General features: G+C 37.4%; 1 protein-coding gene across 1 annotated transcript; it reads left to right on the top strand.

Annotated features, from left to right (window-relative positions):
* The first annotated feature begins 205 nt into the window (after window positions 1-205).
* On the top strand, window positions 206-15,699 carry LOC130016389 (ATP-dependent RNA helicase DDX50-like). The gene is given in 3 exon segments (XM_056107088.1): window positions 206-232; window positions 13,464-13,695; window positions 13,698-15,699. Coding segments are annotated over 3 exon segments (2,160 nt in total). The 3' UTR covers window positions 15,599-15,699.
* The last annotated feature ends 3,690 nt before the right edge of the window (window positions 15,700-19,389 follow it).

Below are 19,389 nucleotides of genomic sequence, written 5' to 3'. Positions count from 1 at the left end.
TTTCATCACTACACATGGAGATATATCCAGGATATATCTGGGTATATATATATATATATATATATATATATATATATATATATATATATTACATCTATTTCTAATGACTGCTGAAAAATTAAGCAATGCCAATTCCCACATTCAAAGAGTCAAGTAGAGCACTCTGATTTAGCAATAACTTTATCCTCAAAATAGACTCTGTTACATGGCATCCAACAGCAGCGTGGACAAAGTAGGTCATGGCATAACTCCTTGTTGTTTGTGAGGTGGACCATGGGATATCAGGTGTTGCTCCAGAGGATTCTGTCTTTGTATGTCATTTCTCTGTCCCACAGGAATTTCAAATTTAACCTGATTTATTTTTACTCAGAGAGAGAATTTATCCATTCTATGCACTTAGTTTTACCTCTGTAAGGACCTATCTTTGACAAATAGAGCATAAAGAAATTGTTATTACACAAGAAATTATCAAAAAGAGAAAAGGAGGTAAAGCCTTAGAGAAGGTGAAAAATACTAAATTCATAAAATAAAATTTTATAAGATTTAAAAAAAATTATTCCATGATTTTTTAAAATAAAGTGTTATAGTTTCTCCAAAATATATGGATAAGATTTTGGCATGTTGTGGTCACAATTTGTCAAAAGATTAATTTGAGGGTTAGAGAGAAAATACAGGAGTTAAACGTCTTGCCTTGCATTACACTCAGGCAACGACAGTTTGATCCGGGCATATTGCTAGGGTGGCCCTTGAGCACAAAGTCAGGAGTAACACTTGAGTACCACCAGGTGTGGTCTCAAAACAGGGGGAAACAACAACAATTTTTTCACCAAGGGACAGAATTCATCTTAAATATATGCCAGGATAAAGATTCTTCAAAAGTATATGCAGTTCCCTATATTGAAGTATAATATACACACATGTTATTTTAATATCCAAGAGTATCATATATAATCTAGATTATATGTAGACAGAGGGAAAGTGATAGTTTCTCATCTCTAAGGATGAGAAAATTTCTTAACAGAAAATCTTAGCTATTTGCATAAATAAACACAACAGCAAAATCAATGGATTAAATGATATAATGCTTAATTTTTTTAAAAGTTCCTAGCAGAATGTCACATGAGGATGATAATCCTGCTGACAGAATTATTTGGACGAAAGCCATATTTATTTATTACTGAACACTACTGCTTTTCTGAAAAATAGAAACTTTTTCCAGTCATTCTGAAAACACAAATAAGCCAAATCATTATTTTAGTGATGGAAATTGTTGGAAATGAAATGTACAATTTCATATTAAATCAAAGTCAGAGTATTTTTTGGCCTGGTTTGATAATGCTTTCTGTAACCGTAAAATTTGGCTACAACAGGGCAATACAATACTGGTGAGAAAACGCTAAGATTATTACCATTTTTTTTAAAAAGACAAAATGAAGAGGCCAAATGGATATATGCGATGCATGTAAAGAAGTGAATGTTTACTCCCTTAACAATTGAGGAATCATAGTTATTTTGGAGAACAAGATCTCCTGGAGAAAGGGAATATGCCATGTATGTTATAATCCTCAGGCAGTCCTATCTCAAGTCTGGCTCAGGACATGCTGTCTGCTCTTGGTCAAGTTACAAAGATTTACAACTCTTCCCTCACCTAAGAGAGAATGAGATGTGGAAGCATTGTGGCACATTGCAAAACAAAATTAAACCAATACCTATTTTTTTCCATAACTTCCATAATAATGTCAAAGTCCAGAAATCTTTACCTTACTAAAGGAAACCCAGGTTTGAGATCTTGTAGGAAACCTTATTCTCTGCAAACCATTTCTGGCCTCTCTTCTGACTGATATGGGAAAGGCCTATTTTCAGAGATACGTAGAAAATAACTTGATTTTCAAATATTAGGGTTCTGTTTTTGTTTTTGTTTTTGTTTTGCCTCCTATTCTCCTTTTCTAAGGAACCAGAAAATTTTAAAAAAATCTTGGCATAAAGTCACTTATGCCGCACACAATATAGAAGCCTGAAAATATGGGGTTGGGCAACCAAGTTGATTTAAAAACCTATTTTTTCATAGTTGTTGATTACTTTTATATTCAAACAATACTTCTCTAATTTTACCTTCATTTTTGTGTGAAAAACATCTGCCTCTTTCATGTTCAAAGTGCTCATTGCATGGGCAATTCCTATTGTGGGTTCTAGCTTCTGCCAGTGGTCTGCATTTATAATGATGTCAGTTTATAACAATTGATATTTTGGTTATGTTAACAAGGTGGCAGCTCCAAAGACTTAATATGGAAAAAGTTAAAATATTTTGAATGGCACACTTTTAATTGCATTCTCAGAAACCATTTGAAATATATTTTTTTCTGTTTCTAACTTTTCTTCCTCTAACTATATAAGACAATTCAGAGCAAGAAATACGTTTGTTTTCACCAAAGACTTAAATCCTATTTGGTTGCTTTCTTCCTTTACTTTTACCTTCCTTTCTTTAGATTAAAGGTTATTTCTCGCGAACTTCAAACATGTGATTTGGCTTCGTGTCATGATATTGTTTTCATGATTTAACTCCTGCCTTGGTAAACCAAGCATGGATGTAGTGTTATTTAAGTTGTATTCATGCAGAGGTAGTTAAAATATATAGAATATTACTCAAACCGGTGGCAAAAATGTTAATTTTTATCTCCCATACCCACAATGTGCATGTTGAACCATGCAGTTGGAAATACATCAGCCGTGTTCAAAATAGAAGTATGTGTATCTAATTACTTGCATAAACAATAGGCCAGAGTTTAAACATCTGTTATTTTTGTGCAATGCTGAATACCTGACATTGGATTTCTCAGCTGGGTGAACCAATTTGTGCACTGGCTCAGATGACAGTGCACTGAGAACTGGTCCAGATCGTCTTGTTCTCTGTGGTGCTCAGGGCCTTGGGACATATTTTAATTTCCTTTTTTTTCCAAACCAAATTGCCATGGAGAAGATTTTGCGGAGTGTCCCTTTCTTATTTAGCAATTCTTTCATTGGGGGAAAGTTCATTCTCTCCTTCTCGCTTTATGTTTTTCTTTGACTTCCCATGAGAATCTTGCAGGCTCATGCATGAAAAGAATTTGAAGGGAGAGAAAGGAATTAACATTTGCTATGCAACTAACATAAGCTAACAACTGCTGCTAACTTTACACAAATATTCTGTGTAGGAGTCCTGAGAATTGGTTCATTGGCTGAAAGTGTCCACCATGCAAGTGTCAGGCTATTTGATAATCTGATCCATCCCAAATATCTGAGTAAGATCCCAGTATCTCTGTTGTCTAGAAACCTTGGCACCAAAGAGTAGACCTTGCCCAGGCCTGTGACCCTGCTGAGCCTTTGTGCAAGCACCACTCCTAAAAAAAGTGTGCAGCACTCAATGAGCACCGAGACCAAATCCTTGAGCATCATGACCTGTTACAAGACTCCTGATCAGCTGGAAAACAGCAACAGCAAAATAGGAGAAGCAGGAAGGGATTCTCTTGAGGGTCTCCCTTCCCTAGAGCCTACAGACAGGAAATTTGGAACTAGAATAAGGCATATATGCAATCTAAGTCTTCAATTTTATTCGAAAGTTCAGAAGGGTGAGGTGATTTATCCAAGTTCCCATACCTTCTTTACAGGGGTTAAGTGAGTGGGGAAGTAAAAGAAAAAAATAAAATTATCATCAACATAACAAGAAAAATGACTTGTTCCTCTGATAGCACAAATATTTTCATAATTGCAGACACATTTCTTTAGCTACATTATATGCCAAATTCTATTTTTACTCTCAGTAGACATCTATTGTTCCCACATAAAAATTCACACATGATGTATACATAAATATATATATATGCACACATATATATGTAGGATTCTATCAAAGTGTTATGTTACAAACCCACACCCACAAGATAGACACATACGTGTGTGTGTGTGTGTGTGTGTGTGTGTGTGTGTGTTTAGAATTATAACTCTCTACATTGCTGGCTAAGAACATGTCTTGGAAGAATCCAGATTCCAGTCTGCATTCTATTCACAGTCACCTACTCTGAGACAGTGGGAGATGACCAGAATGTCAGATAGTGTGAAAGCCATTTGTGTTTGGACCCAATGACCTCTACTTGGAGATCCAGAGGAAGCTACATGAATCATGGGGAAGAAATATTAAGTTTCTTGCAAGATATTATGTAAAACACTATTGGAAAGCACTCAGTGGCATATACAAAAGATCTGAGACACTGCTTTGGAAACTGCCTCTTTCATATTTCTAGTGCATGATTAAAATACTTTTTTTGTCTTTTGTTTTGTTGTGGTGCTGTGGATCAATCCAGGGTTTCACACATGCAAGGCAAACTTTTCACCACTGAGTCATTTGGTAAAATTTATTCATTTACCAAGGTTTAGTGAAACCACTGGGATTGGGGTCTGGAAAAATTATACAGAAGGTAAAGAGATTAAGGTGCTTGCCTTGAACACATAGTCAACCTTGGTTTGATCCCCAGTACTGCATGTGTTCCCTAGAGCACCACCAGGAATAATCCTTGAGCACAGTTAAGCACAGCCCCAAAATGAAAGGAGAGAAAGAGAGAGGGAGACAGTCAGACAGACAGAGACAGAGACAGTGAGACAGAGACAGAGAGAGACAGACAGAGAGACAGAGATAGAGACAGAGACAGCAGAAGAAACAGACAAAAGAAGGAAGAAACGGATAGAAGGAGGGGGAAAGAGAGAGAAAGAAAAAAAGGAAAGAAAGGAAGAAATAAAGAAGAAATGAAGGAAGGAAGGAAGGAAGGAAGGAAGGAAGGAAGGAAGGAAGGAAGGAAGAAAAGGAGGGGAAAGAGAGCAAGCAAACCAACAGAATATCAAAGTGAAGTTCTTTTAATTATGATAAAAACAGCTGATTACCCATAAACAAAAAGAAGTTGTAGACAAAATCTTACAGACTTTTGTGTAACTTTTCGTTGTTACTTGAACAATGGACTTATATTATTCATAAATAATTATAAAGTGGTAATAAATATATCATTAATTACTCATAATTTAATCACATTTGAAGTCACCAAACATTTTTTAAATAGTTTTGTAGCATTTTGAATTTCTACCACAAATTTATAATTCCAAGACTTTCCCAGCATTTGACATGTTTACTTTCTAAAGATTGGATATTTTAATAGTTCAGTTTTAGTTTCCATATTTAGGTCTATGATTAACTTAGAACTTCTCTTAAAATTTTTAATGCAATTTCCTATGAAGACATTAATTTTTATTACCTAACGGTTCAATAGCTCTGACACTATTCATTACAAAAATTATTCTTTCCTTAATTAATATTTTTAATAAATTGTACTTTCACATTTGTCAAAGAATCCATTGACCATAGATATGTAAGTATTTTCTGGATGCTTTCTAGAGATAAATCAGCTGCTTTATAACAGGGCATCATAATACATTAGGCTTTGGAAGTCACACAATTTCTATTGTAACTAATCAGAACAACCATCGTGGTGGGAGAGCATACACATATATTATATAGATGAATGAGTGTGGCTGTGTTGGGTAGAAAAGAAAAAAACAATTTTAAACGAGTAGTATGTGGGGTAAAATTCTTTGAATGACTACACTCTTATCCCCTGCTCTATTATATTTCCTTTGTTCATCCGTTTATTTTGTTTTATTATATTTTTGTTTCTTGGGCTCCAGTCAGTAGTATGTGGTAATGTTCTAGGGTTGGTGATTGGGGGACAGGCCCTTTATAGTAGTGCTCAGGGGACCATATGATACCAGGGATCAACCCCAAGTTTCCTGTATGCAAAGCAAATGTGCCAACCCTTCGAGCTATCTCCTTGACCTGTCTGTCTTTTTATAAATAATGCTGTCTACACTAAAGTGACTTGGTGGTACATTTGATGTCAAGCAGAAGTAGTCTTTGCACTTTGATTTGGCCACTGTTTGCTATTAGACTTTCTATATATATTAGAAATACCTGGTCAATTTTTATAACAAAAGAAAGAGCTGGGATTATTTTATTGGAACTGTACTGAATATATAAATACTTCAGAAGTGATTTGCTTCACAATTATGAATTTTTCCAACTACAAGCATAAATGTTCACACATATCTCTTTTTACTCTATTTTTTAATTAGTATTTTGCCCTTATATCACACATATCTATAGTCTGCTTACTAGACTTCTAAGTCTAGCAATTGATTAAACCTCCTACTATGCTATTTTAGTTCTCAGTTGTCATTTTTAGAATAAAGAGATGACATAGACTATTATTTTTAATCTATAACTTATAATTTTATAAGAGACAACAGTAATTCTGATCATGTGTGTATGTGTTTGTGCGTGTGTGTGTGTGTGTGTGGTTATTGGATATAGTTCTACATTTTTCAAAAAAAGTATTAGACTTTTTCCTTAACTTGTTAGTTTTGATGGATTTTAATGCTAGCTTAATGGCAATGGTCAAATCAGATGGCTTTGTTTTTTTCTCTCCAATTATAGCACATAGAGTTCAATTTTCTACCATTAAAAAGTTGCCTATATAGAATTTATATTTATTTATTTATTTAGAATTGGCTTCTTCAGTTGAATAAGTAGCCCTTGCTTGCACAGAGTTTTTATCATATGTACATGATACTTTTAGGCATTCATTATATCTTATGGCTTTTCATTTTTGAATACATTAATAAGGTGAATTATATTAGTTTTTAAATGCTGACTTGTCTTTTATTTTATGGAAAATTCTTACTTAAAATAATGAATATATCACTACACATATTGCTATATTCTGCCAGGAAATTATTCACAATGTTTGCTTTTACCTAAAATCTTATTTCTCTTTTATCTTCCTAACTACACAGAAATACTTTATTCCTTCACTTTCTTTAGAGATAACCTGGTTCTGTATGATTACTCTGAGCATTTTGTAGTTAAAACATGACTTTTCTCTTTAAGTTTCTTCCAATGTGATTACATTGCCATTATGGAACATCAGGATGGCAATAAACTATCCCTAAGTCATTGCCCATTATCTGCTTCTCTGGATAACCTTTTGATTTGAAGTATATTGTAGCTGTGTAGCTAAGAAATTCTGTTAGTTATTGAAATTTCATGGTCAATTAGTTAATACAGCATAAATTACCTTATCTTGTTAAATAAGAATGTAGGGTGTCAATGTGTACTTACTGTAAGAAAAAATGAAATAGCTTAAAGATTATTATTATTTGAGGTAAAATAATTTAAGAGCCTGCATCTGTTGTACTGAAATGAGGCCAAACTCAATTTAACATTTGATTTATTCCTTTAGAGAAAAATATATTCTATGAACCAGTTTCTTCCAAGATATAGTCAAGAATAGTCTTTCCCAACATTTTAAATTTATAATTTTTCTACAATTGCAATTCCTAGAACAGTTGATGCATTTCCAAAAGTCAAAGGATTTCAAACATGAGTACACATAGAGAACTTCAGCTATCTTCTTTTAGTCTTTGAAGGATCTAAAAAATGATTCTGTTTGTACATGTGAATATCAGACTAGGTCAGATAAGCAAAATAAATTCTCTCAGAGAAACTTTCATTTGAACCTATTATCACATCTAATCTCTGAAAAGAAAAGTGCTTAAATATACTCTAAGGAATTATATCTCTGCCCTCTTTTATTTCTTTTAATTTTTTTTTACTGAAACCAGTGACTGCTACTGTCATGTAAAGCTCAGCAAAATGCGAACAATCATAAATTACGGTTTATTTATTTATTTAACGTTAAGAAAATGAAGGGTAATGATAGTAAGTTAAAAGGGAGATTTTTCTACTCTATTTTCAACTGGCTGGATACAAATATACATTTTAACATATGTTTAAAATTGAGCATGTGTAATGTGAAAAATATTAGTCTCAAATACTATGATTTCCCATAATATAGGAATTTTATATTGCCATACAATATTACCTTTTAAGCATCTTAACTTGGAAATAAATTCTAGTGTGATGACTTTATAGTTCTTTTCAAATTGCCATGAAAGTGTATGAAGTGTCACTTTAAACTCTTCTATTCATTTTATTTTATCTTTCAGTGTTTAAATCTTATACATATAATCAAATTGACATTAGGTTAAATGAAGTTTTCAGATGAATTTGGAGTTTGTCCATGTAAGACTTTTTTTCCCTTACAGAACTGCTCATGTAATTTCTAAGGAAATCAGTGTCATAAGTACTATTCTTACCTACACGCCATTTGGGAATATATAACCAGATGCTGAACTTGCATTGCAGCAAGATTGTAAATCTCAGTAGTAAGAAAAGAGTCAAGTGAAGTCCTCAGAAGGAATGGGCCTATGATTACCCACACTACAGTTACCAGATGTTTCCCCTTGCCTGCCATTATCACCTTCATCTTGCTAGGTCATATTTATTCTCCAATCCCAGTTTCTTATAATGAGAAAAACTGACCTCCAAATTAAGACATTCATAAATTTTCCTCAAGCTGTTACTTTTCTGAAGCAAGGCATAAAATATAAATCTACTGGCCTGGTGAGAATTTGATTGCAGCATATGACTAATCCTTTACCCCTTCCACGAAGGGACAATATCACAAAATCCTGGGTGTTTGAGATTGTTATAAATATATGAATATATATGAATATAGCACTGCACTGTCACTTTCATCCTGTTGTTCATCGATTTGCTCGAGCAGGCACCAGTAAGTCTCCATTGTGAAACTTGTTACTGTTTTTGGCATATCGAATACGTCATGGGTAGCTTGCCAGGCTTTGCCGTGCAGGTGAGATACTCTAGGTAGCTTGCCGGGTTCTCCAAGAGGGGCGGAGGAATCGAACTTGGGTCGGCCATGTGCAATGCCAATTCCCTACCTGCTGTGCTATCGCTCCAGCTCATATAAATATAAAATCCTTGAATTTGTATTTATTTTAAAATACTTTTGTAGAGGTACGTAAGAGTAAAGGAAACTTTTTGTAATGGGGACAGAAGAAATCAAGCCAGCACTTTCATTATTATCTATTTGTCTTTACTTCTTATCTTTATCTTCCTAGTTCTCTCATCTAATTGAAATCTGAATTAAACAACATTATAGATACCAATTTCATGATACTAGATTGATTAGAGGCAGGCTAATTTAATGATATTCTTTAATAGTCAAGAAGTTTATTAATCCAAATAAATATTACCCTTTATATAAAGAGATCTTTTATGGACTTTTTGATGCTGGCACTCATCACTTCATATTACTATAGACTGTCAGATACATATGTGGATATTATTTACTGGTAGACAAAAACATGATTCAGTTAATATTCCTAATTAAAGGCATAATCTTAAACTCAAATATGCATCAAATTTTCCATAAAGGAGAAGAAAGGGTTTTATCCTACAAACCTTTGGTTAAATCCCAGTTCATACATCACTATTTAATCTCCATTCTGGTTATAAATAACAAAACTTCTTAACAGCTGACATATTAATAAGTACCTCCCAGCAATTTGTTTTGACAAAGTTCAACTGACTTAGTGGGAAGAAAAAAATTACTAGTAAAAGGCCTGCTTACAAATAATATAGTTTTTTTTTTTTTAAAAAAAAGAAATAGGGGCTGGAGCAATAGCACAGCGGGTAGGGTGTTTTCCTTGCACGTAGCCGACCTAGGTTCGATTCCCAGCAACTCATATGGTCCCCTGAGCATTGCCAGGAGTAATTACCGAGTGCATGAACCAGGAGTAACTCCTGTGCATCGCCAGATGTGACCCAAAAAGCAAAAATAAATAAATAAATAAATAATATATAAATAAAAATAAAAAAAGAAATAATACAGTTGATTCATTCCAATGCAATAGCCACTGTACTTCCCAAAGTCTATTCTTGATCTTTCTGTGACCAAACTTCTCAAAGCTACAATTTTATTCTCACTTGTTTTGGTATAAGTAAATGTCTTTTTTTTTCATTCTTGAGTGTCAAAGGTGCTTTCCTTTAAAGCAGTTTCTTGTCATCAAAGATTCTGTACATATATGCTTCCCTTCTGTCTCTGTTATTTACATTCCTCTCGCAGAGTTTTTCTACATTTTGTGCATTTTCTACATCATATTTATTCAGTTATGACCTTAAATTAACCCTATTTCTCCCTGTAGAAACCTTATCTTTTTTAAGAACCCGGTTTATAGCCTAATTCACCCTTTCATGATTATGATAACAATAATTCATATCCTAACCCATCCCTTCCATTAATATAATAAACAATATATTTATATTTTATCTTTGAAGTTTTATTTTTTCCTTCCAATATATTCAGGTCAGGCATTATTAAATAATTATTGAACATATTTTTAAATTTTGGGATTTATGGAGGAAACATAAAACATATATCTTTGTTCCTGTTATTCTACATTTTCATGGTAAATTAGAAACCTGTGTACAAATATAATTATTTTAAAGAAAAATTATCTTCAAAACATATTAATCACTTAATCACTTAACTTCCCATTAATCGTTGATTTGCTCGAGCGGGTGCCAGTAACGTCTCTATTTGTCCCTGTCGCATGCTAGCGTTACAAAGACCATTGTCTTCGTAAGATTCAGCTGTAGTCTGACCTTTCCACATTCACGGTCGAAGTCGGCCAGCATTTGTGCCGCTTGGCTGATGATTGGTGTTAATAAAACAATATCATCAGCAAAGTGGAAGTGATGTAGTTACCGACCATCTATCTTCACTCCCATTCCTTCCCATTCCAGTCGTCGCATGATGTTCTCGAGGGTGGCACTGAAGAGTTTCGGTGAAATGGTATCACCCTGCCGAACCCCTCTCTTGACATCGATGATTACTTCTTTGTAGAATGGTGAGATCCTGGTAGTGAATCCGCAATACAGCGGATTGAGCTGAATGCGTTGATTGGAGGATTGAGCTTGAATGCCTTGATTGGCTAGGGCTTCAATGACCGCTTCCATCTCAACAGAATCAAAGGCCTTCTTTAAATCAATGAACGTTAGACAGAGCGGCATCTTGAACTCCCGATAAACCTCAATGACCTTGGTTATTGTGTGGATATGGTCGATGGTGCTGAATCCTTTGCAGAACCCAGCTTGCTCGCATGGTTGTCCTTCATCTAGTGTTCTGCCAATCTTATTTAGGATGACTTGAGCGAACAACTTGTAGATGACAGACAATAGGCAGATTGGGCGATAGTTGCCAATGTCATGAATGTCTCCCTTCTTAACAGTAGTACAGAACCTTGGGACGGAACCTTGCATTCAGACAGGGAGCATGTGAAGAGCCAAGCCAGTGTATTGATGAGTACTGACGTCAGGTTCTTCAGGTGTTCAGGTCTGACCTTGTCTGGGCCGGGTGCTGTTCGTTTCTTTACTGATGAAATGCCGTGTCGGATTTCAGAAGGGAGAACATTGGGAACAACTTATCCATCCTGTGGAATTTGGTATGTCGGCAAGTGGACATGGCTATCGAAGAGATTTGAGTAGAAGTTATGGATAATCTTCTCCATTGCCGTTCTTGAGGATGTGATAGATCCATCAGGACGTCGGAGGGCAGTCATCTTGGTCTTGTAGTTGGCGAAGGACAGGCGGGCATTACAAATACTTTTCCTGGCTTCTGCCGCATCTACCAGCACTTCTGCTCTTCTCTCTTTGAGGTCTTCTTTGATCGCATCTCTGCACTTTTTTGCGAGCTTGGACGTTAGCTTGCGGTTGCCTGAGGCATGTGGCAAACCACGTTGGTGAATAAGCTCAAGAGTTTTCGAAGACAGCCGTTTTTTTGTGGCTATCTCTCTCTTGGCGTTCCTCGCACAATCATGGAGGTGCTGAACCAGTTGATCGTATTCCTCGTCAATGTTGTTAACAACGGCGTCTTCCCATGTTGTTGAAATAGTGCCAAAGAGCTCCCAATTGGTGGTCATTCTGGGAGTTCTCTTTTTAAACTTTGCAGCCCTTTCTCCCCATTCTGTGAAGTAGAATTTTTCACGAAGGAGACGGTGGTCTGATCCCGTTTGGAATTTTGGGACAGCAGCGACATTGGTCAGGCAAAACCGTCGATTGAATATGATGTGGTCTATTTCGTTGTGGAATCATCCACCCCGAGACTCCCATGTCCAATGTTTAGATTCAGTCTTCTGGAACTGTGAGTTACCATGGATGGTCTTGGTAGACATGATGAACTCAGACAGTCTCTCACCCTGTTCGTTCCCTTCTAGACCATGGGTCCCTATGTGAAGTTCTTCAGCTGATCTTCTCTGTCCTATCTTGGCATTAAAATCACCCACAATGATCTTGTAGAAGGTGTGGTCTTCTTTATAGAACTTCTCCAGCTCCATGTAGAACTTCTCAATTTCTCCTTCATCATAATGAGATGTTGGTGCATAGACAAGGAAGATAGAAACTGCTGGCAGTGAGCCACATCTATTCAAATGTAAATGTCCGATTCTGGTTGTTAGGCATTCAAATGAATCAATGCTCTTGGCCAAGTTTGTATTGACAAGGACACCGATGCCTCCGACACCTCTTTTTTCGCATGTTCCGACATGTTCTTCTCCAGTGTCGACAACGGCATGATGAGATTGGTGCCTTCTTGTCTCGGTCAGACCAATGATGTCATACTTGATCTTTCGAGCGTGTACTATCAGGTCCTCGATGGATGCATCTGATGATAGCGTACGTGCATTGAAAGTACAGACGATCATTTTTGTCTTCCTTCGTTGTGGCAGCCTAGTTCAACCTTGAGATTTTATCGGCCTCTCCTTTCTCATCCTTCTCAGTGCTGCCATGTTGATGAAGCCTTCAGGGTCAGGTGTATGAGACCCATTGTAATTACTGGTTTTGGCATATCGAATACACAACAGATAGCTTGCCAGGCTCTGCCGTGCAGACGGAATACTCTTGGTAGCTTGCCAATCTTTCTGAGAGGGATAGAAGCTTTTGGGGCGACGTCTAATTGCCCTCGAAGGTGTTACCATATTTGAACCCTATCAAATATGGTACGGCAATTACAGAAGATGGGTATTTAGTGTTTTATGGTATGTTTCGCGGCCGCGAAGCGGCTGTGAGGGTCCGGAAAGCGTCCTGGAGTGTGGCGGCGGCTGGGTAGTGGAGGTAGTGTCGGTAGTGGAGGTCTGCCTGTGGGGTATTTATCTGGTCCTGGTAGGGGTAGGGTGGGTCTTCTGTGTGCAATCCGATCCCTGGGTCTCTAGTGGTTGGTAGAAGCAGACAGGGCAGGCTAGGGTGGGGCTCCTGATTATAATCCCTTTGTCACCTGTGGTTGGTGGGAGCAAGCAGAGAATCTCTGTCCCTGGGTCCGTTGAGCCTGGAGTCCAAGGTCTCAGAGAGTTCCAGTTATCTTGTTCTGTGGGTCTTCAGTCGTGCGTGAGTCTCGGCCGGAGCTGCCACGCGGGTCCAGAAAGCGTCCTGGAGTGTGGTGGCAGCTGAGTAGTGGAGGTAGTGTCGGTAGGAGCAGCCAAAGAGTGATAGAAGGAAGTCAAGACATCGTTATGACTCAACTGAGAAATCAGATGCAAGAGAAAATGGTGTTGCAGATGACCTGGATGCGCCCAGGCCCAAAAAATCTAAAATGAAAGAAAAGTTAAATGGAGACACTGAAGGAGCTAATAGACTTTCAGATGAGTTTTCTAAGTCTCATAAGTCAAGAAGAAATGATCTGTCAAATGGAGATATTGATGAATATGAAAAAAATCAAAGCGAGTGTCATCATTAGATAGTTCTACTCATAAATCAAGTGATAATAAACAAGAAGAGAGCCTAACCTGTGAACAGAAAGAAGGTGCTTTCTCCAATTTTCCCATTTCTGAAGAGACCATAAAATTTTTGAAAGGTCGAGGGGTAACATATCTCTTTCCTATTCAAGTTAAAACCTTTGGTCCTGTATATGAAGGAAAAGATTTAATTGCTCAAGCACGTACAGGAACAGTAAAGAAATTCTCTTTTGCCATTCCCTTGATTGAAAGACTCCAAGGAAGTCAAGAGACGATTAAAAAAAGTCGCTCACCGAAGGTACTTGTTTTGGCTCCTACAAGGGAACTGGTAAACCAAATAGCTAAAGACTTCAAAGATATAACTAGGAAACTCAGTGTGGCATGTTTTTATGGTGGAACATCACATCAAGGCCAAATTAACCATATCCGAAATGGTATTGACATCTTGGTTGGAACACCTGGTCGTATCAAAGACCATCTGCAGAGTGGCCGATTAGATCTTTCTAAACTGCGCCATGTTGTGCTTGATGAAGTGGATCAAATGTTAGACTTAGGTTTTGCTGAACAAGTTGAAGATATTATTCATGAATCTTACAAAACTGATTCTGAAGACAATCCTCAGACTTTACTTTTTTCTGCAACTTGCCCACAGTGGGTATACAAAGTTGCAAAAAAATACATGAAATCCAGATATGAACAGGTTGACCTTGTTGGAAAAATGACTCAAAAGGCTGCAACTACTGTGGAACATTTGGCCATTCAGTGCCATTGGTCTCAGAGGCCAGCAGTAATTGAAGATGTCCTTCAAGTCTACAGTGGATTGGAGGGGCGCGCTATTATTTTCTGTGAAACCAAAAAGAATGTAACTGAAATGGCAATGAATCTGCACATAAAACAGAATGCTCAGTATTTACATGGAGATATTGCACAATCTCAACGAGAAATTATGCTGAAAGGCTTCAGAGAAGGTAGTTTTAAAGTTTTGGTGGCAACAAATGTAGCTGCTCATGGTTTGGACATTCCTGAGGTTGATCTGGTCATTCAGAGTGCTCCTCCACAGGATGTTGAGTCCTATATTCATCGCTCCCGACGCACAGGTAGAGCTGGCTGGACAGGGATTTGTGTATGTTTTTATCAGCCAAGAGAAAGAGGTCAACTAAGATATGTGGAACAAAAAGCAGGAATTACTTTTAAACGTGTAGGTGTTCCTTCTACAATGGATTTAGTTAAATCTAAAAGCATAGATGCCATCAGGTCTCTGGCTTCTGTTTCTTATGCTGCTGTTGATTTTTTCCGACCATCAGCTCAGAGACTGATCGAAGAGAAAGGGGCGGTGGATGCACTGGCCGCAGCATTAGCCCACATCTCTGGCGCATCAAGTTTCGAACCACGATCTTTGATTACCTCTGATAAGGGATTTGTGACCATGACTTTGGAAACCCAAGATGAAATACAGGACGTCAACTGTGCTTGGAAAGAACTCAATAAAAAGCTGAGTAGTAATTCTGTGTCCCAAATTACCAGAATGTGCCTCCTAAAAGGAAATATGGGTGTTTGCTTTGATGTTCCCACAACTGAATCAGAAAAGTCACAGGCAGAGTGGCATGATTCAGACTATATACTATCAGTGCCCGCCAAATTACCTGAAATTGAAGAATATTATGACGGAAACATATTTTCTAATTCCAGATAGAGGAGTGGCTGGTCAAGTGGCCGTTCTGGCCGGTCTGGCCAGTCAGGTGGTCGATCCAGTGGCCGGTCTGGTAGACAGAGTCGACAGGGGAGTCGGTCAGGAAGTTGACAAGATGGAAGAAGACGAAGTGGGAATAGAAATCGATCAAGAAGTGGGGGCCACAAACGAAGTTTTGACTGAGTATTTGATAGTTAATTTGCCAGTGTGAGCTTGCCTATTTCTGCCTAATCATGTACATTATATACCAGAAATTAGGTCATCATAGTTGAGGTATGTGTCTGCTATTCAAAACATATTACATTTTAAAAATTCTTATTATTTGGGCACTGGTGGAGGAATGGGCATTCGATCATTGTATGACTGAAACGTAAGCACGAAAATTTGTAAGTCTGTAACTGTACCCCATAGTGATCCATTAAAAAAATTTTAAAAAATGTGAAAAAATTTTTTTGTTATTCCTACACATCCACAAACACCTGCATTCCTTATTAAGACTACTAGACTGACTTGGAATTGTCTACTAACAATTTTGTTTTTAGAACTATTACAGACAAATTAATATATATTGGTCTTATATTTCTTAGGAGGCCTGGAGCGATAGCACAGCGGTAGGGCCTTTGCCTTGCACGCAGCCAACATGGCTAACTTGAGTTCGATTTCTCCGCCCCTCTCGGAGAGCCTAGCAAGCTATTGAGAGTATCTCGCCAGCATGGCAAAGCCTGGCAAGCTACCTGTGACGTATTCAATATGCCAAACCCAAGTCTCACAATGGAGATGTTACTGGGCCTGCTGGAGAAAATCGATGAACAACGGGAGGACAGTGACAGTGACAGATATTTCTTAGGAAGTCTATTTGATTTGAAAACTTAATCTCTTTTGAAACTGTTTTCACACTTCACACTTGAATTTGTGGAATAGCTTCCACAATAAATCTCTATTTCATTTATTTTTATTTATTTTTTTGTTTGTTCATTTCCTTTTGTTTTTGGACTACATTCAACTAGGCTCAGGGCTTACTTTGGCTCTATATTCAGGGATTTGTCCTGATGGCTCTTCGGGACATGTGGAATGCCAAGGATCACACCTGGCCAGCTGCATGCAAGTCAAGAGCCCTCTTAGCTGTACTATCTTTCCAACACCCATGAATCTCTAATTTCTATTTTGTTTTTCTTTCTTTCTTTTTGGTGTTGTTTTGTTTTGTGGTCACACCCAGTGGTGCTCAGCACTTAATCCTGTTGGTACTCTGGTGACCATATGAAATACTGGCAATGAAATCCCGCTCTGCCTTGTGGCAAGCACAATACCTGCTGTACTATCACTTGGGCCCAGAATCTCTATTTTCTTATCTCTCAGTTCTCTTCTCTTCCAATCCACCCAGGCTATTTTCTGGTGCTAGAATTTCTTTCTTCAAAATATTCTGAGAAACCTACTTATCTAAACTTACTTTTTCCAGGGAGAGTTCCCAATGGTGATTAAAGGCTCCTAGCGCCATTCCTGGTTAAAGAGCCAGAGTGCAGGTATCTTAATGCAAGGGCATGTGGATGTACTACTGCCCAGTCCCCTGGTGTCAGACACCACCAAGACCACACTAGCAGCAATCAGGGGTCCCCAAGACTAACCCCAGAGGTTTTTAGAGGGCTTTCAGTGACGCATCTCAAGAACATGTGGTGCAAGATTGAACCAAGCTCCCAAAGTTTACTTTGGAAGCCGTATGGAAGAAGAGGGTGAAAGCACACTCCTGAAACATACGATGATGCAAATCAGGTACCAAACTACAATTGTAAGAAGACAAAAAAAAAAAACAAAACAGAAGAATGTTGAGTCATCTTATATTTTCTATCACCTCCTAGGATTTTAACATCAATTTATTCTTAAGGTTGGAGAGACGGGACAGCAGGTGAGGTGCTTGTATTACAAGTGGTTTGATCCCAAGCACCCCATATGGTCCTCCATGCATTACCAGGAGTGGTCCTTGAGCGCAGAGCTTTGAGTAAATCCTGATGCCCCCAAACCTAAATAAATCAATAAAAAATTGATTTACCCCATATCAGTTTACTACTTTGGGTTTATTCAAATCCTATGTATTTGAGGAAAACATTTGAGATTTTAACTCTCTATGAAGTTTTATGGAGTAAACTACAGATCACAATGGCCTCTCTCTCTGATTCTCAGTGACTTTATTCCATCTTAATGACTATTTTAATTGATAGCAAAGCAAGAAATATATTAGTATTAACATGTTTAGTCTAGTGATTCTTAAACAATTCTTAATAGAAAAGCTAAATTATTATTTCATCTAACTTACCATTTTGTCCTAAGTTCTCACCCACCATTGTAAGTTGGCCTACATCGCTCTGATGATGTTGAATATTGTCAAAGTCACTATTAGTGTGGGCAGGCAGCGTAACTTAGATTGAAAGTGAGGATTATTTGTGAAAAATCATTATTCACATTATATTATTAAAACAGAAAAACACACATCTGCTAAAATTGGCAGTTTCATATGAACTGACTCATGCAGATGTTATGATAAACTACAATTTGCTAACAGGTTTGTGCAGCAATCTGTGGCCTAGATTGAAATCACATGAGCTTTCTACCATTGACACATGCTTCTCAGCATTCCAGGTGTAGGTCAATGGACATTTCTGAAAATAAGAACATGATTTCAAAAGAAACTTACCACTCCTCAAAAAGTATCCATATAAAATTCATTAAAAGTTGATGAGTGGGTTCTGTAGGGTCAAACTAATCATTTCCCGATATATTCATTTTTTTCTTTTATTTTTTTTGCCAAAAGAGTCAGTCAATTTAAACATCTTAATTTTCCTTTCCAGCAGATCCATGTCATCATCATAGAAAGAATGATTGTTGAAAGAGTAAGAGTAAGATGTATTATCATTAATAGCACCATTAATTCATCCCTTTTCACACTAGAAAAATTATATAAGGTATTTGCCTGAATATGAATTTCTGCCTATAATATTTTAATTGATATTGTATGTCATGTTCTTTCTTTTCTGTTTGTTTCTTGAAGCACAGCTGGCTGCACTCAAAACTTATTGATGGCTCTGCACTCAGGACTCACTCTTGGAGGTGCTGGGTGAACATGTGTGGCTCAAACTCTAGCAGACTGAGTGGAAAGCAGACACCACACCCACTAAGAATGCCACTCTGGCCTGTATGTAGCACTGTAGCACTGTTCTCCCATTGCTCATCGATTTGCTCGAGCCATCCCAGTAATGTCTCCATTGTGAGACTTGTTGTTACTGTTTTTGGCAAGTCAAATACACCATGGGTAGCTTTCCAGGCTTTGCCGTGCAGCAAGATACTCTCAGTAGCTTGCCGGGCTCTCCAAGAGGGATGGAGGAATCAAATCTGGGTAGACCAAGAAGGCTGCATGCAAGGCAAATGCTGTGCTATCACTCCAGCCTGGTCTGTATGTAAAATTCTTTATGCTAAAAATTGTGATAGCACAGAGGGTAGGGCGTTTGTCTTGTACGCAGCCAACATGGCCAACCCGAATTTGATTCCTTCGCCCCTCTCGGAGAACCCGGCAAGCTACTGAGAGTATCTCGTCCGCACGGCAAAGCCTGGCAAGCTACCCATTATGTATTCAATATGTTAAACACAGTAACAAGAAGTCTCAAAATGGAGACATAACTGGGCTCGCTCGAGCAAATCTATGAACAACGGGAGGACAGTGACAGTGACCATTTAGAAAATAAAGTCCTTGCACTTGAATTTAAATTGTTATAGTTTGAAGCCATTTGGTTTATCTTCCAAATTAAGGCTATTGAGAAGGTGGAAAATTATGGAAATATAGAAAATTAGTATAATTTTGTTAGCTAGATATTTCAGTGATTATTATAATCATCATTATCATCACACATATTTTTCAGCAGAAAAATTGACACAGAGGCAAATTTGGAAAGCTCTCCCCTGAAAAGCTAGAATACAGAGGACTCTAG

This window comes from Sorex fumeus, unplaced genomic scaffold (assembly GCF_029834395.1).
Source record: "Sorex fumeus unplaced genomic scaffold, SorFum_2.1 ptg000007l, whole genome shotgun sequence".
Classification (NCBI taxonomy): Eukaryota; Metazoa; Chordata; class Mammalia; order Eulipotyphla; family Soricidae; genus Sorex; species Sorex fumeus.
The sequence above is the reverse complement of the archived record's forward strand: the minus strand, read 5'-3'. Positions and strand labels throughout refer to the sequence as shown.